This window comes from Myotis davidii, unplaced genomic scaffold (genome assembly GCF_000327345.1).
Source record: "Myotis davidii unplaced genomic scaffold, ASM32734v1 scaffold18, whole genome shotgun sequence".
In the NCBI taxonomy this organism is placed as follows: domain Eukaryota; kingdom Metazoa; phylum Chordata; class Mammalia; order Chiroptera; family Vespertilionidae; genus Myotis; species Myotis davidii.
Window position 1 is genome coordinate 3,966,351 of NW_006292696.1, and position 18,604 is coordinate 3,984,954.

Below are 18,604 nucleotides of genomic sequence, written 5' to 3' on the forward strand. Positions count from 1 at the left end.
CAAAGTTATTTTCTTTTCAACATTTGTTAGGTGAGAATAAGTAACCATTAATTCTTCATGTTTTCATTTCACATTTCCCCCATAGAGCATTACAGTGGTATTTATTTGGCCTTGACTCAAAAGAATGCAATCCAAACTTCCTCTTCAGTGGAGGACAACCAAGACAGAATATAAATAAATCAACTCTGAGGGTTTGGGGAGGAGATAAAACCAGTGTGGGTGGAGCATCATAGGGGGCAAATTTGTCTGAATTACTGATTTTAAAAAGAAAAAACATTGAAAAACATTGACAGAATTGTCATCAATAAAAAGATATTCCCACCAAAGTATTGCAGAAAGAACAAACATTGGGTCAAAACTGCCCTGGTTAGTCTGTCTGTCCACAGTAGGTAGACACTCTTCTCTGGCCACTAGAATATAATGATATGCAAAGAGGAAAGCCATACAATTTTTAAGAAGGATCCTAGGTGGGATATCGATTAAGCATCATACTGTAAGCTGGACACTCTGGGAGATAGTTAAGGAATGAAAAGACATGGCCCTTGCCCCTCTCCAGATAGCTCCCTTAAAGAAGATGAAACTTACATACCTGAAGCAGAACTGTTACAAGAGAATGCATAATGTATGAGTACTAAGGTGAGGGGGTCCAGCACTTGCTGGTACAGTCTCGGATGGCTTCAAGAAAAATGTGAGAACAGAATACAGGATGAGTAGGGTTGGCCTTCAAAAAAGAAACCTCCCAACTTATAGATAATTCTTCTTTATGCTGATTCCCACACACACAAAAAAGCCCCACCTCAAAAATTCTATGAGGATATTTTAATGGGAAGTTAGAGTGAGAGGAAGAAATAAGGGTTTGGATTTCATATCATGAAGTTTCTTTCTCCAAAGGAACTCAGAACAGAACCCTTTCTCTTGTCTAGTAGGATATGGTTTTAACCCCATATTGTGTTCTTGAACATTGCTGCTAACTCATCTGATCTTGGGGTGATTATTGCAGTCCTTTTCATATCTAGGATTCCAACAATCTAGAAATCACAAAGCTTATCAGCACTGATCTGAAGTCAATCTGGAATTGCAGGTGATATGTGCTGATGGGAAGCATTTGATCCTTCCCATTGATAATGATCCTTGCAATGCATTCACATTTTCTTTAGCACATGCCCCTTTGCAATTACATTTTGCTTATTGTGTTATTCAAATAAGTCCTACATTCCCTTAACACATGCTGCCAGCAATAGGATAGCATTTTCCCTGAAGTAAATCTGAGACAGGTTTTTATTTTAACCCAACAATAACACAGCCTTAATTTTTAACATTTCAAATAATTGTTCACATAGTGCAGTGGTTCTCAACCTTTAAACACAGTTCCTCATGTTGTGACCCAACCATAAAATTATTTCCATTGCTACTTCATAACTGTAATGTTGCTACTGTTATGAATCGTCATGTAAATATCTGATATGCAGGATGGTCTTAGGCGACCCCTGTGAAAGCGTCATTTGGCCGCCAAAGGAGTCACGACCCACAGGTTGAGAACCGCTGGCATAGTGGCATCACTCTTGCTAATAAAAGCCTGTAGGTACGTAGATAATCATATTTCATAAACCTGGAGGTTTAAATGGTCTAGAGATGTAAGGAGATACGCACAGGGTCACATGAATAGTTGGTGTTAGAACTAGAACTAAAATCCAAGTTTTCTAAACTCCATTTCCAGAGCCTTTCCATTTGGTTCATGCTGCTTTACAACCATAGAACTATACCAGCTTTAGAAAACACAAAATATAAGAATCGGAAAGAATCTTAGAGATCACCCAGTCCAGCAAACCTCGTTAAACAGAGAACTTAAGGTCCAGACAGGGGATCAGACTTTTCCAGAGCCGTGCAACAGTTTTGTGAGGTCATGGGAAGTCAAAATTAGCATTACAGAATAGAAAGGGAATTGGATGGGTAAAAGGATAGGGGTGACATTTTAAGTCCAGTGTTGACTCTTTCTCCTTGCCAATCATTGCCAAGGACCTGGGGAAGAACCCCATGGTCCTCCTAAAAAGGGTTTCTGTTTGATCCCACAGCAATCCATCAATGAAGCCATACGGACATCGACACTCCCCCGAAACAGCGGGGCAGGAGCCAGTGGTGGTGGTGGTAGTGGAGAGAATGGCCGAGTGGTCAGCCATGACTTCCCCAAGTCCATGCAATCAATTCCCTGCATGAGCCACAGTTCAGGGATGCCCTTGGGAGCCACAGGATTATAACTGGAACAGATGGAGACCCCTTGGGGAGCAGGCTCGGGCTCCTCCAACCCCATCCCAAGCCCTTCAGTGCCAAAAACAACAAAATGAAACGCAACCACCACCAACCACTACGACCACAAGGAGGAGGATTCAACAGATTTTCATGAAGAATTGAAAACCATTCTGCTATCCCTTTTCCTTTTTTGATGTTCTTTCACCCTTTTCCGTTGCTAAGTAAGGATGATAAATCACACTGCCCTGCAATAAGGGGAAATAACCCTATCTAAAAGAGCTTGTGTCTCTGACAATGGTGTCATCAGAACACTAATGAGGAAACTGTACTGTTTTCTTTTGATTCATTTGTTAATGTGTCTTAGTGTGTGCAATTTTTTTCTTACTAATATTCATGGTTTGCAGATTCTGTTAGGCCCCTTCCTTCTCCTTACTTCTTATTCCCAACTCCTTACCCACCCCTCTTCAGTTTTCAGATTGGAGATTACAGGTTTGTTCCACTTAAAAGCAAGCAAAAGGAAAAAAGCAACTTTCAAACTAATTCGCCATGGGAGCTCTCTAAGTTACCCTCTAGCCTATGGCTCCAAGCCCTGGATGAAGATGGAGGTCATTGAAGGAGGGCACTGCTTTCCCCAGACAGAGCACTGCCTAAACACTGATTTAGCTGAGAATGCTTGTGAAAAGCAAGTGAGACCAAGGGTGGCGGAGAGGGCACAGGCAAGTGTGCACTCAGAGGAGGACTCATGAAGTTATTGCTTGAAGCCCCAATAAAACTTCCTTTAATGTGTAAGAGCCATCTCACAAGCCTTCGCTGGAATGGTATATTTCTTCACAGAGTCAACCTCAGCCCTGAGAAGTATGTCCTTCTGACTACATTCAAGCCCAAAGGCACTCTGGTGGCTGAAGGGCAATTGGCCTCCTGAGCCAAATAGAGACTTGGGAACAGCTGGCAGCCAGGAAGATAGCACCCATGATTTTCGCTTCTCATTTGCTTAACATCTGAGCAGAAGCCCCACTGAGGAATACACTCTTTTTCTCTTTGGAGTCTCTGACATGAGGGGAATGCTATTCAAGCTAAGTGCAAAAGAAAGGTGATGGAAGAATTTTGGAAAAGGAAGCTTCACCGAAGCCCAAAAGCAATAGAACCTTCCATGATGTGCCCTCTCTTTGGTTTGAGAGGTTGAATATGACGCTTAGGGTTTCGTTGACCCAGACAACTTGGGTTTTCATGTCCATATAAAAGTGTTATTTTAGCATGTGGCCAGACAACTTTCTAAAAAGTAAAATACCCAAGGCTGAATTATTTAAAGGACGAAATGGAGATGGATTAAATTGATAATGACATTGGAGTCCTTAAGATCCCTGGCCCCAACTTTTAAGCCAAGGAGGCAGACCTTCCCCCTGGTTAAAACAGAATGGAAATGTTATATTCTGGTGACCAGAATCAATACACCCAAGATCGTGACTACAGCTGAGCTAAAGCAAGACTGGAGAGGTGACAGGGCTTATGGAGAGAAGCCCAGGCAGACTGCAACTTTGGTTGGGAGGGTGCAGTTCCTAGCACATGGCTTTCTTGGAGATCCCAACTCTCATTCTTGGTGCAATTGGCTTCCAGCTCTCCAGCAGCCATCTCCTAGGTGCATGATTCAGTGTGTGCCATGTGTCATTAGCTTTTATTGATAACCATATTCTGGCTGTCCCCTTATCCCCAACTTCTATCCAGTCTTCTCTGCTAGGGGTTATCATTAGCAATTGACAAACTAAAGGTTTTGGAGCCTGCCTACGAGTAGGCAGCATGATTGGTTTCATCTGTAGATTCTCTCGCTGGAAACACACCACCTCTATGTCCCTCTTATTCTTCTTTCATCAGCCATAGCAAAGAATCATTCCAAACTCAAACTCTTTGCCCTTTCAACTCAAGTGTTATTGTTCAGTCTCTCACATGTCAATGTGGGAATGGTACGTGAAGCAAGACCCTTGAGGTGGATTATCACTTTCCACTACTGCCAGCTGATGTCCTCCCCCAGCCCTTGCCCTCTTGTCAGATTTTTCTCAGCCCTTATCCTACCACTGCAGAATCTGGTCTGACCCGCCATTAGGGAACCTGCATTTCAGAGGAGTTGGAAATAACCCTCTACCATTAACATGCTTCAAAGACCTTTTGCCTTTGGCCTGGCAGGATGCCTCTCCAGCTACTGAGCACCAGTAACATGATCTGATGGTGAGAGGCCATCCGTGCTAAAAATGAGGGTCTATGTTAAGTGGGGGTCCAAGACTCCAGTGGAAGATATTTTTGTCAATGGAGAAGTGACAAGAAAAACAAAAGCAAGGGAAAAAAAAAGTTAACTTGTATTATGTATTTTTACTACACTTTTCTTAAAAATAGAGCAATGGGAAAACTCTGAAAGATTGACATTTTTCTCAACAGGAACCCATACTTAACAATTCTAGCTTTCATTAAATTTTGCTCTTTGGTACCTGGGCCTTTTATTTAACATCTATATTTGTTTTAACTCTCTTGGCAGATGTGTGAAAGGATTTTTGCTTGATCTAACACTAAATATTTTTTTTTGTTTGTTTCTGTTTTTTTCCCCAAGTAGCCAGGTTGATTTTTTTTCTTTTGGCATTTGCATAAACTGAAAATATCACCGAGAATTAAATCACTGTGGATCCATTATCTGCTTTTCATATTTGTTCATTCCATTGTGCCATTTCTGAAGCCAGAGCTCTAGGGCTTATGTGATTTCCTTATTGTGGAACCAAAGTCCAGTACAATTTTTAATGCTGGTCACTATGCATGACTCACAAACAGATCTCAAAGAAGTCATTTCAGCTAAAATGGGTTGTTATGAGTTATTCATCCAAATAGGATAACAAAAAACAAAAACAAAACAAAAAAGACAGAGTGTGGTATTTGATTTTCAAGGGCTAGAGTTACAATTGCATAAGAAGCCACTTGCAGTAGTCATAGTACCTCTAGGGAACTGGTTGGCTCACAGGGAATGTCTCTCAGACATCCCCAAACTGGAGGCCAAGTGATGTGCAGAGAATCACAAGAAAACCAAATCTAGACCAGGTTTCTAAGTAGATAATGTTGGTCATCAGATCACATGACCCTCATTCTTGCCTGAAAGCTTTTATTTTACTCAAAAAAGAGGGCTTCCTGTGAAGAATCTGACATTCGTTGACACTTCAATAGTGAACAGCTTCAAATGTTTTCTTTCCTAAGGGATGCTACATATTAATATGGGTCAAAACTTTAAAACAAATGAAGAAAGCTCTAACAGTGGCATCTCAGGCAGCAACTACCATGATAGAAAAGGGTTGGGGGAAGGAAAAGAAACTAACAGACTTGTGAGAAGCTCCAGGCATTGTCCACACCCACTGTAGTCACCTCCATTCAGGGTGATATTGAATAAAGAAGCAAGAGGAGAAAACTGATCTCTATCACCTTACCATCAAATAGTTGGAACAATGATCATAATGGCTATAAGAGCACTTATTGAGGACTTACTATATTAAGCACACTTAATACCCTTTTATAATATGACATGGTCCTCTAAGGTAGGGCCTTACAAAAGAGAAACTCAGATTTAAAGAGATGACATTAACTTGCTCAAAGTCCTGTGACAGAGCCAGGATTTGAACTGGGTCTGCTCAAATCCAAAGCCTTTATGTTACACACTTCTCTGTTAACCAGGCCATGATGCATGATGGTCAGAAAAATAATAGAGAAACAGTTTTTTTACCTTCCGGTTATGCCAAAGTAACTGAAAATGGTTAAAGCTACACTTGTCACACCTTTGGGAAGGTCAATCTATCCTGTTGGGGCATAAGAGATCACTAATACAGACAAAATTGACAAAAGGGAAGAAGAGGAGAAAGCGTTTCTTTAGCCCCTTTAAAATAGATCCAGGCCAGGAGGCAACAAGGAAGATGGGGAACTGAAAAGCAGGTCCCCTGCAGAATAATTAATTCAGCCTGGGGAAGGATTCTCAGGGCTGTTCTGAAGAAATGGAGCTATACGTCTGTGTGTACAAGACCAGGATTAGTTCTGGGGGTTACGGGCCAATGCACCTACACTCAGCTAAAGAAAAGAGTTCCTGAAAAAAGCAAATTAAATAAATAAATAAAATGGAGTTCCTAACCATCAAAGTTTCCCCATAACAGTATTAGACTAACCCGTGAGGAGACTCTGCCAGTGTGAAAGTTGATACACATATCCTCTACTTTTCCTTGTCTTGCATCTTTTATAGCCCTATTCAGGTTATCTGATCAGTAGCACTCTGATATATACTAAGAGGGAGTCATCAAAGCCCTACAGAAATGACAATGGATATCTTTCACGGAAATAATGTCAAAAATCAACTTATCCTAATTGAGAGACAAGATGGCAAGTTCCTTTCTTACCAAATGCTACTGTTTTCTCTAAGAAAGAATGTCTATGGAAGTCCACTATTATCCCACTTTACAGATAAGAAAACTGAGGTTCTTGAATAAGAAGCTACTTCTTCCAAGATCACCTTGTGAGTAGAGAAGCAATGTAGTACCGTGGAAAGGCCAGTAGATTAGGGTTCACAATATCTGGCTTCTCCTTATTCATGTCAACTTTGAGCAAGAAAATTAAATACTCTGAGCCTCATTTTCCTTATCAAAGAATTGGGACATCTGATGTCAAAATAGGCAGTGATTCTCTTCCCTAACTGCACACTGGAATCACCTAGGGAACTTTAAACAAAATCACCAACTCCCAAGATGCTTCTTCAAATATAGTTTGAGTGAAGGCATAGTTGTTTTATTGTTGCTTCGTTTGTTTTGAACAATCATGTTATTATAATGTGCAGCCAGAACTGACAACCACTAAAATTGGGCCATCCAAAGAAAATGCTCATGAAAACATCATTGGAAACTACAAAGCACTATTAATAGTGGTATTAGACCAACACCAGAAACCAGGTTACCTGATGACAGTCAAATCCCCATGGTCCCAAGAGAGAAACGCCCTTCTAGTCACCTGATTAAAAAAAAAAGAAGAAGAAGAAGGAAAATACACAGTCCCCCAACTTGGACTCTAAATGCTCCTTTGCCCTTTAGGTATATTTGTAATAACATTCTGTTGGGGGAAGACAGAAACACAAGACATTAGAGGTAAAATACAATCATCAGAGGTACATCCTCAGGAAAGGGAAGGTTCAACTTTGTGAAATGAGTCAGATTTCAACATAGCCAGTTATTTTCCAAACTATTTGGCTTTTTCCATTAGAGTCACCAAATCCCACAACCTGCATTTTAAACAGTCTATCAGAAAGCACTGCCTATCAGCTGCTTTTTCATGGGCACTCTGAATCCCGCTGGTGACAACTTTAACACTTTAACTTCTCTTTGATACTATGCTAGGATTTCATATACCTTTCATTTGGCCCTCAAAACAATACTGTGAGGTGGGGATTTATTACCCCCATTTACATATGAGGAAATGAAAGTTCAGAGAGGTTCAGAAACCAAGGTCATTCAGCCAACCAATGACTTGGCCTAGATATTAATCCAAGTCTGTCTTCTCCAAAGTCACTGCCTTCCCACCTTTTTGACTACCTCCTAAGGACATTTCACCACCCTTTTTCCCTTGATCACTCTTTTCCAGCTACCCCAGCTTCTGTCATGTTCCTCAAACATGCCACACTTAGTTCCATCCCAAGGCCCTTGCACCTGCTGTCTCCTTGGCTTGAAACTCTCTTCAACCAGATCTTTTGTGAAACTGGCTTCTTATCAACTATGTCTCAGCTCAAGATGCCATCTGCCCAGAACAGCCTTCCCTCTCCATCTTATCCAGATTAGCTCTGAAGTTACTTTCTCACATTATTCATCACCACCTAATAATATCTTGTGTATTTGCTTACCATCGCCCTCTTCCCATCTAGAATATACATTTACAAGACCAGGGACATTGTCTGCCTCAAGCATAATAGATCCTCAATCAATATTTGTTGAATGACTTGATGAATGAGAGAGGTAAAATGCTCTTTGGTGCCCAGAGAAGGGGAAGTCATTTCTGCCTGGGGAAATAAGGGAAGGAGGTGATAACATTTGTGTGTTGCCTTGAGGTTATGTAGGCATTACACTGCCAGAGAAGTAAAAGCATTAGAGAAGGGGAAACAGAAAAACTCAGGGCATGAAGGACAGAACAGGCAGGACCTATTTGGGAAAGAGCAAGTACCCAATGTAACTGGCACCATGTTGGTCAAACAAATCAGTGAAGAAAAGGCTGGGCTGGGCATGGGAAGCTATTGATCCATTGTGAAATAGGAGTTGAAGATGTTTTTTAAGGGGTGTGCTGAGGAAGAAATTCATTCAGATATTATGTATTGAATTTAGCAAGAAACTAATATTTTACACATCTACTATGTACCAAGCACTATGATCGGCACTTTATACACTACTCTTTAGTCCTGTTGGCAATAACCCTGGAGATAAAATTACCATACCAATTTTATACCTGAGCAAACTGAGACTCAGAGGTAGAAGTAGAGCTTTAGCTGCCTAGAATTTGCATATTTCCACAACAAAGGAATTCCCATAACAGATCAGAGGAAACCATCTGTCCTCATGACAGTTTCCAGTACAAAGCCCCAGAAAGGTACTACCAGATGGGCACAGACTGCCTCCTGTAGATGGCACTTGCTTGAATATAAAAGAACTCACCAGAGAAGGAGCCAGGGGATACCAATGGGAGTTGTACCACCAGAGACACATGAGAATTCTGGGCTCTACACTAAATAAACGAGAACCATAATGGGTTCATAAATCAAGTCATGAGCACAAAATGAGGAAGGAGAGCTGCTTTGCAACATCTTCACCATTCTTGCTATGGTAACGCATTCTCCTCCATTCCTGAAGGACTATACGCTTTGGCCCATGGAAAATGTTGACAACAGTATGATATATGTATCATATGGCAAAGGATCCTTGGATGTACATAAGGAGAGAGAGAGAGAGAGAGAGTGTGTGTGTGTGTGTGTGTTTGGACTATTGCCACAGTAAAGCTGCTGTTACCAAAAAAGAAAACAGCACATAAAATTAGTTCATAAAAACCAAATTAAGAAACTATGTAGTGTAAAAATCATTAACATTACCACAAATAAGCAATGCCACTAGCATTTGTTAAACATCTGCTCCGGGCTGGGCATTTTATATGCATTGTCTGATTTCATGCTCACATGTCATTGGGGAGAGATAGTTGCATTTCCACTGGATAAATGTTTTACATAAATAAATGAAAATAGAAATTTTAAGAGTTGAAGGGAGCTTAGAAATCATCAAATAATTTTACTCAAGTATATTTTATCAATAAGTGAACATGAGGCCCTAGAGAATAAGTGACTTGCTCAAGGTCACATAAATTTCTGGTTAAACTAAGACTAGTTAGAAGCCAGCTCACAGTCCAGAGATCTTCCTACACTTAACCTAAAACTCAATTTCTGGCCTATTCCCTAGCCTTATAAAGCTAGTCAAATGTATCTAGATAAATTGGACAATGACCTGGGGAAGAATTTTTGGATTGAGGTAGCTGAAAACTGTAATCAAGATTAGTCTCAAATCTAAATAAAGTATTCACACGCCTAGATAATGGGACTTCAGACCTGGCATAAAAATTTCCCCCAACCCACCAAAAATGAAAGGGGTTAAGAAGTACCAATTGCCAGTTATAAAAATCATCATTGGTATGTAAAGTACAGCATAGGGAATATAGGCAATAATATTGTAATAACTATGTATGCTGTCAGATGGGTACTAGACATATTGGAGTGATCACTTCATAAGTTATCTAAACACCTAATCACTATGTTGTGCACCTGAAACTAATATAACATGATATAGTATATCAACTATAATTGAAAAAGGAAAAATTCCCCAACCAAAAATATTCCCTTGATGTGTACTGTATCCCCAAAATTCCTCATCTAGGACAAAGCCTTTAATTCCATAAAGTTGTTAAATTTCTTTGTAAATGCTCTTGGTAGAAAAAAAATATCTGGCAAAGTCAAACTGAGTTCAAATGCCTGTTATAAGGTGCTTTCCTGATAATAGCATTGGACAGGAAGAGTAAAGAGGCACCTAAAAGGTGAGATAGTCACACAGGGGGGTAAGCAAAGAATTCAGAAGGGAAAATTAGAGAATATTGAAGACAAATGTCATGATTTTATAATTAGGAAGCCTCGTTTTATGTAAATCCCTGAAAAGTGTCATAAAGAGATAGCAGAAATTTATTATGCACAAAACCTGATGCTGGATGTACCTGGTGTGGATATTATCTAAGCAATTCCAGGGGGGGGTGGGGATTTTTTTTAAAAACCTTAATTACCTAGATATTTTAGACAAACAAAATAGTTCATTGTCCTTTTCTTTATCTTGTCTCAAAGCCATAATCAGAAAAAAAATATCATTTTGATTTTTTGTTTTAAATAAAGAGGTCTTATCTTTACACACAAACTCATTTGTTTAGTAAGGTGGGGAAAAGAAGCTATTAATTTAATTGAGTAGTCAGCTTAATGAACTATATAGAAACCATTTAGCAATAATATTATAAAAAAAACTTCCAAGCCATTGGAAAACCATTAGAAAAAAAAACAAGAGTATACTAAGTAGTAGTAGACATCTCTGGGTTTTGACAACCTGGCATCCCTTCCTTTGGGGAACTTCCCCTACTACCCTGTAATCCTGTGGTCCTGGTTGTGCTGCCAACCTTAGTACCCTGCCCTTCCCCACACCTCTAGTCCAAGCAAGTATAGTCCCTTTTTACCCTGGACACAATGATTGGCTAGAACTAATCTTGTGACCCAAGTCTGGCCAATTAGAACTCTGCCCTGGGATTTTTTTAAATGTGGAGTTTGAATAAGAAAGGGGCCTTACATTTTGAGTGCAAGCTAAAATTATCCAAGGGCTATCTTTTGAATCACGTAGAGAAAGTTTGTCAAGAAGAGAATAAAGCCAACTCACCCAGATCAAGATACATGATAAAGGGAAAGGGTCCTGATGTCATCTGAGTCCCTGAATCCCGTTTCAAAAGCCAGCCTTTACCCAGACCTCCCAGGGGTAAGAGCTAATCAATGCCTCTTTTGCCTAAGCTACTTTGAATTAGATATCCATCTCTAAAGACCAAAGGAATTCTAATTCATCAATCAGGGACCAGCTAGGAACCATATAATTAAGGGGAAAAAAGTCAGTAATTGAGCTCAAACCAGTTGTTTCTGTGTCTAGCCACTGGTCTCAAACAGGTTGACCCAAATTCAAATGTTTCATATTCAAACCCATTTGCATGTATTCAGGCACCAATGTCACCATCCTGACATCTGACCGCCTCCATTTTCTCCTCTGCTGTCAAGAAAAAGAATGTTTTTATTAACCTGTCTGGGTGGGGGTGAGAGGGATTTATAAGTGTTAACTCATAAATAGCAAAAGTTCTCTGAAAAAGATTTTGTATCAAGGGAGTAATAAATAACACGTCAAAGGAGTATATTTCTGTTCATAAAATTTTATTTTCTTCATCCTTTGGAAAAGAGTATATTAGCAGAGGTTCTTTCCATTTTCTGTCTCTCCTCTCTTTCTTTGTATCATTTCAGGGAGAGAAAGGAAGCTTTTATTGTTCATGTTTACTTTCATCCTGCAGCAGAGATTGGATGTCTGTGGTTGGCTATAATTTTGCATTAAATGTATTGTCATGGGTAGAAAAAAAACATACTAAATGCATAAATTCCATGAAGACCTGAGAGAGGTTGCACAGAGAAATGGGCGTATATAAAGAGGCAATTGATAGAAGCAAACCATACTGATATACAGGCCAGTGAGGCCAAGCAGCAGTTTGGTGCTTTCAAAAGTCCCTGAAAAATCTATCCCCACCCTGTTGGCTCATACAAAGATTCCACTCACTGTTTTGAATGCTTTTACTTAGAGTGATGGTTGCTCTGGAATAATAATCTTTCACATTGCCACAGAATTCTGCAGCTGCAAAGGTCTTTCATAACTATGACCTGTCTTGATCCACAGCAATGTCCTGAATGGTAGACAGAGTAGAGATGATCATTCTCATTTTATAAATTAAAACCTCGGGTTTAGGAAGATCAAGAGACTTGTTCAATATCACATAAGCAAAAGTGGGAGACCAGGGCCTAGAATATGAACGTTCTCACTCATGATCTTAGTACTCTATCAAATGAGAACCCCAGACAGTCGCTGGTCATGTGATACCATAGGAGGAGGAGAAAAGGAAAAGCACATGTACACTAATTTGAGGATGTAATTGGCCAAGGGCTGGCCCTACACAAAACAGTGAGAAAAAGGAACTAATAATATATTTTGCAGGCAGAGCCTAACTAAAAGGTGATCTGACAGGTCAGATGTTTTTCTTGCCATCACTAGAAATGTAAGGATGTGGCGAAATTCTGCTCACCAGAATGCCTCAAAGAGATGCAGTGCATGCCTTCTAAGGAAGTGGCCACGAGCCTTTGGGTTCTTCTGTGAGACATGCAAACACAGATGGTGTTGCCATTTATCCTAACGGCATGCCCTCTGCCGGCCATGTAATGATGAAAAAATGTAAAGACTATCAATGGGAAGTTTCAGATTATTCACCTTCTAGGGCACCAAGGGGTCTTTGTCAGGCACATATAACTTTCTATAAATAAGTCACTGGGCCTAATGGCATTGCATATACTCTCTCTCTTTCAATGCCCACAAAAAAATAGTCTAAGAGGCAGGCATTATTATCTTTTGTTTTCACTTGAGATGCTCAGAGAAGTTAAACAACGTGCCCGTCACAGAACTGCCAGTTGGTGGAGCTAGGTTTGCATTGCAGAGTTGTCGGACTCCAAAAGTCCCTGTTTCCCAGCCTAGAAGAAAGATAAACACTAAATCTTAAGAACCCAGAATTAAGAACCCAGAATCAAGACCTTGTAAGCTAGCTCCCAGTTTAATTTTTAGAGATATGGATTTGGAATGAAAATTGGGTTACTTACCATCCTCTCTTTTCTCCCATACCCACCAAAGAAAGAGTTACTACAGGGCCAGTTTGCAAAATGTTTGCCACACAAGTGGCCTCATTCTAGCCTCACAATACTAAAGGGGCACAGGGTAGGACTGGTTCCCCCATTTTACTCATGAATAAACAGAGACACAGAAGGATTTAATGGGTTGCCCCCAAGGCCAACCTGGGACTTTTAACTACAGCCCCAGAAATCTTCCCACTCCATTATCTCACCAAGCCTAGCATATGTTAAGTACTCAACAAGTTAATGAATTAATGGATTATATAATTAATTAGTTAATAATACTCAATTCCAGGACTATATCTCAGAAGGATTATGCTTTCAAATTCTCTATATGCAGCTCTGCCTGTCTTCTTGCCACATAAAACCGAGACTCATTAAATGGTCAAATCTGCAGAAGCTCTTTCTCTCTGGGTCCCCCAAGACAGGTATCCTCAGTGACATTTCCTTTCAACTTGGCTTCCCCACCCCCACCCCGGGCCCCCAGAGCTCCATCAGCCTGCCTGCAGTTGCGATTCCATTTGCTCTTTTCTCATCTATCCTACCACTTGCTCCTTCCCCACTGGCTGGTGTTCTGTCAGAGTCCACACTTCCCATTGCTCCCTGCCTATGGAAAGTAGGAAGATTGCTGGCAGACCAGACTCCCTGCCTCAACCTCAAAGATGGAAAAAGCCATGCCTGTGCCAGGGAGGGAAAGGAGAAGAGTGGTCGAAGCTGTCCAAGAAACTTCGGATTATCATTTGCTACCTATTGAGTTAACCATGTGCAATTTCACAAAGTCCTAGACTCTCACAGTTAAGACAGCTTGAATGCTGGATGGGATGATTATTATCTGACACATACCTCCTGCTTGCATACTTCTATGAATGTGGGTACTCACCATCTCCTCCAGGTAGCTGTGTCCACACTCAGCCTAGTCTGACTTTAAAAATAAAGCATATGGCCCTTGAAGGATGGCTCAGTTGGTTGGAGCATCGTCCTATATACATCAAAAGTCAAGGCACATACCTAGGTTGCAGGTTCGATCCCCAGTCTGGGTAGCACACAGGAGGCAAAAACCGATCAATGTCTCTCTCTCATTCTTTCTCTCTTCTTCTCTTTCTAAAAATCAATTTAAAAAAACACACACATATCCTTTGGTGAGGATTTTTTAAAAATGCATATATGGCTCGGCTGGCGTGGTTCAGTGTTTGAACATCCGACCAGGAACCAAGAGGTGGTGGGTTCTATTCCCAGTCAGGGCACATGCCTAGGTTGTGGGCTCAGTCCCCGGTGATGATGTTTCTCTCTCATCAATGTTTCTATCTCTCTATCCCTCTCCCTTCCTCTCTCTCTAAAAATCAATAAAAACATATTTTTTTTAAAAAAATGAAGCATATGAACTACAGACATGTTGTTAGGCATTGGTTCTTGTTTTGTACTTTCAAGAGTCCCTCTCTTCACAGAGATCAAAGGTAATTCTCACTTCCTTTTATCCTGTACCCCTCTCCATGGTCTTCCACAATACATCATGTGATATGGTTTCCTTACTCCCCAGAGTCAAGGATCAACTAAGGCTATAGATGTGTATGTGTATGTGTATCGTGTGCATGTTATAAACTGCAGTGTGCTGTACTAGCTGTAAGGGAGCATTACTGTTATCATTACATCCATGCTTTGTGTTTCTTCTCTGCATTCTAGTGGCAACCCAGCTTATCACTTTGCCCCAAAGGCACAGCCCTAGACATACCAATATCACCAACTCCCTCAACTTCAAGATGAGAAGATAGCAGCTCCTGTTCAATGAGCACAGTGTTAAGTATTCGGCATTATTATGCCACTTGATCCTCACAAGAACCCTGTGCTCTAGAGACTGTGATTGTCCTATAATAAATGAGGAAACTGCGCCAAGAGAAAATAAGTACCTTGCCCAAAATTAAAAATTATGAATGGCAGAGTCGAAACTAGAGTCCAAGTGTTTGAGACTCCAAAGCCTAACCGTCTAACCATGATGCTAAAGATGTTGCCCAGTGTCAAAGGCCATAGTCCTGCTCTGTCCGTTCAGGAGGAACTGATGTCTTTGAGAAAGAGTTGCTGTCCTCAAGCTAGAAGTGGTCTGGGAAATGGGGAAGGAGGGAAGCAGGTGGTCACAGGGAGCCTCTGTTACTGTTGTTCTCAGGGGCTGGAGCACAGCCAGGACACAAAGTGCTGAGGAAGCCCCACTTCTGCACGTGGCCCAGATGGGTTTTTTGTTTTGTTTGTTTGGTTTTATTTGGTTTTGTTTTTTGAGGGGCTAGGAATTGGTGATCAATGAAAGTATAAAGGCCCTACATCCACTCTGTTGAGTCCCAGCTCTTCTTCAAGGACACTGATGAACTCAGTTTTTGAAGATCAGGGTTCCACAAAATCTCAAAATGACAGAACATAAGCTCTAGAAAGAGTTTTCATGTTTGGGATGAGCTGAAAGGAGGACAGCATAGTAGGTAAGAATGGGGACCATGGCATCTTGTGTTCAAATCCTGGCAGTTGGAGAACACTGGGCAGTTAGTTAACCTCTCAAGTTGGTGACAGAGTCTAGAACTGCTATAGCCTTCCCTGACATTTTTTCCCCAAGGCCCAAAATCCTTGAGGGGAATGAGGAAAAGAAAGGAAGGTGGAGAATCACCCCCCCGCCCCCCAACAATCAAGGCAGTTTGATTGGATTACACAGGCTGTTTCTGCAAGGGCAGAGTGCCCCACGAAGGCCACCAGGGATATGGGTATTGGAGTTCAGGGTGCAGAAACTGTTCTCTCTCCTCCTGGGTCACTCGGACTAACAATATCCCAAAGGTAAAGTGAGTTTTATGCTAAAGCCAGGACAAATTCAGATCCCCTAAATATTCTAATCCAGGGATTTAGCAACCTAGACTCCTGCTCTGTTTTTAATATTTTTTTAAAGACTTCATTTTTTAAAGTATTTTTAGGCTCATAGCAAAATTGAACAGAGGATACAGAGATTTCCCATATACCCCCTGAATTCCCCATTATCAATATTCCTTACCAGAGTGGTACATTTTTCACAATAGATGAACCTATACTGACATGTCACAATGAGCACAAGTCCATAGTTTCCCTTAGGGTTCACACTTGGTGTTGTACATTCTATGAGTTTGGACAAATGGTATAATGACATGTATCCACCATTAATTATAGTATCATACAGAATAGTTTTGCTGCCCTAAATATTTTCAGTGCCCTGCCTATCATTCCTCCCTCCCTCTCCCAACCACACCCCCATCCCTACCTTTGCAACCACTAATCCTTTTATACTATCTTCATAGTTTTGCCTTTTCTAGAGTGTTATGTAGTTAGAATCATACAGTGTGCAGCTTTTCAGAATGTCTTTGGCTGCTCTGGTTTTATTGCTGTAACAAACTGTACTAAAATTTAGTGACTTAAAACAGATTCTGTGGATCAGGAATTGAACAGGGTACAGCAGGGATAGTTCTTCTCTGCTCCAGGATGTCTGGAACCTCCAGTGGGAAGGCTCGCAGCGAAGGCACTGGAATCATGTAGAGGTTCCTTTAACCTCATATCTGACACCTGCATTCGGTCTTAGAGAGCCTATACGTGGCCTCTCCACATGGTTCGGGCTTCCTCATAGCATGCTGGTTCCCAGATAGTCACGGGGGTTCAGGCTCCAATCACAAGTGTTTGAGTAAACAAGCATTTCCTTCTATAACCCTCCCTCAGAAATCACAGGGCATCACTCCCACCATTTTCTGTCAGTTAAAGCACTTAACAAGCTAACCCAGAGTCCAGAAGGGGAGAGGAACACAGAGGCCACGCCTCAATGTGTGTCACAGAATTTGCAGGCAATTTTTTAATGGCAAAGTTGCCTCTTTTTATATGCCTGAAAATGCCCTTAAGCTCCTTGAGTTCAGGACCTCCCCTCTCTTCAACTCTAAGCAAGGAGCAGGAACTCTATGCTTAAATGAAATTAACATTTTTATCTTAGCCCCATCCTTGCCTGTGGCTCCCTGGTAGGGCTCTAGTCAAGTTTGACTGCTTAGTTCATTGACATCATTCCTACTCTCATCTACTCCATTGAAGTTCTCCTTTAAATATATTGGGAGTTCTTTACCTTCTTCCCATCCCATGAGACAGCTTCATCAGAGCACATCACTCTCCTGCTAAAAATCTTTCACTGAGACTCACTGCTCTTAGAGTAAAATCTAAGTTTCAGACCCACAAGATGGTTGCTCTGTAGGACCTGGCCATGCCTACTTCTCTTTCTGACCTCACTCATCTCATCCACCCATCACTGGCTAAGCTCCAGCTTCACCAGCCTCCTTTCTCACCCTCCAATGCACTAAGTCCTTCCCACCTTCAAACGTTTATAATTGCCCCTCCTCTCGGAATGCCTTCCCCAGCTATTTGCACACCTGCTCATTCTCATCCTCCAGGTGTCAGCTTCAATGTTTCCTCTTCAGAAAGGCTACCTGAGTACCCTCTCTGCATAGAGCTTTGGTCCCTTCATGACAGTTATTCTGACCTGTGTGACTGCAGTGTTTTTTTATCTGTCTTCTGTCTTGTTTCTGGCAAGTGCAAGGGCCTTGTCACTCTTGTTCATTGCACTGCCCTCTGCACCCAGAATCCTCTCTGGTCCATAGTATGTGCTCTATGTGTATCTGTGAAATGTATTATCTGATGCAATGCTGCATCACTTCTGGGAGCAGACAAAATGAGCCTGTAACTTTATTTACTCTTGAGAAGCCAATTACAGTGGTCTCCTGCCCTTGCCAGTGATCTGCTGGTTGACACGGGCTGCACTTTATAAGATAGAACACAAAGAATTGGAGAATATTTGTGCTTTTGACAGGGCCATTAGAGATCGTTTAATTCCTCATTTTGTAAATGAGAAAACCAGAACCCACAGAGGCCACGGGATTTTACTCAAGACCATATCCATTTCTTTGCAACACAATATTTCTTGGTGTTTAATTTCTTTAATTATAAACAAGCAACTTTCCACTGGAAAAAAAATGAGAACTGTGTAGAAATAAGTCTCATAAAGACTAGAGTTCCCCATTTCCCACTCCCTTCTCCAGGAAAGACCACTGTTTCTTATTTGAAGTGAATCCTTCCAGGCCTTTTTGCATGTGCTAATAAACAAATACATGTATTTATGTATCTATAGCTTCACAATAACACTTGGCTACCTTGAAAATTAGCTTAAATTTATAAATAAAAAGTCTGATTTACAAATGTATTTTTTAAAATATCACCAACCACAGAGGTTTCAAAGAAAGGGATTCATTTCTGTGCTTCCCAGTAATAGAGGGAGGCCCTGGGTGCACT

The 18,604-nt window shown here is 41.0% G+C and overlaps 1 protein-coding gene across 2 annotated transcripts in view; it reads left to right on the plus strand.

The window, feature by feature from the left end:
- GRIA1 (glutamate ionotropic receptor AMPA type subunit 1) overlaps positions 1-4,923 on the plus strand; it is a 280,768-nt gene extending 275,845 nt beyond the window's left edge. For both annotated transcript variants that reach the window (XM_006766280.2, XM_006766279.2), the window contains exon 16: positions 2,052-4,923. In XM_006766280.2, coding sequence (XP_006766343.1) covers positions 2,052-2,255 — 204 coding nt within the window. In that variant the 3' untranslated portion in view covers positions 2,256-4,923. The remainder of the gene's footprint in view (positions 1-2,051) is intronic.
- Positions 4,924-18,604: the final 13,681 nt, after the last annotated feature.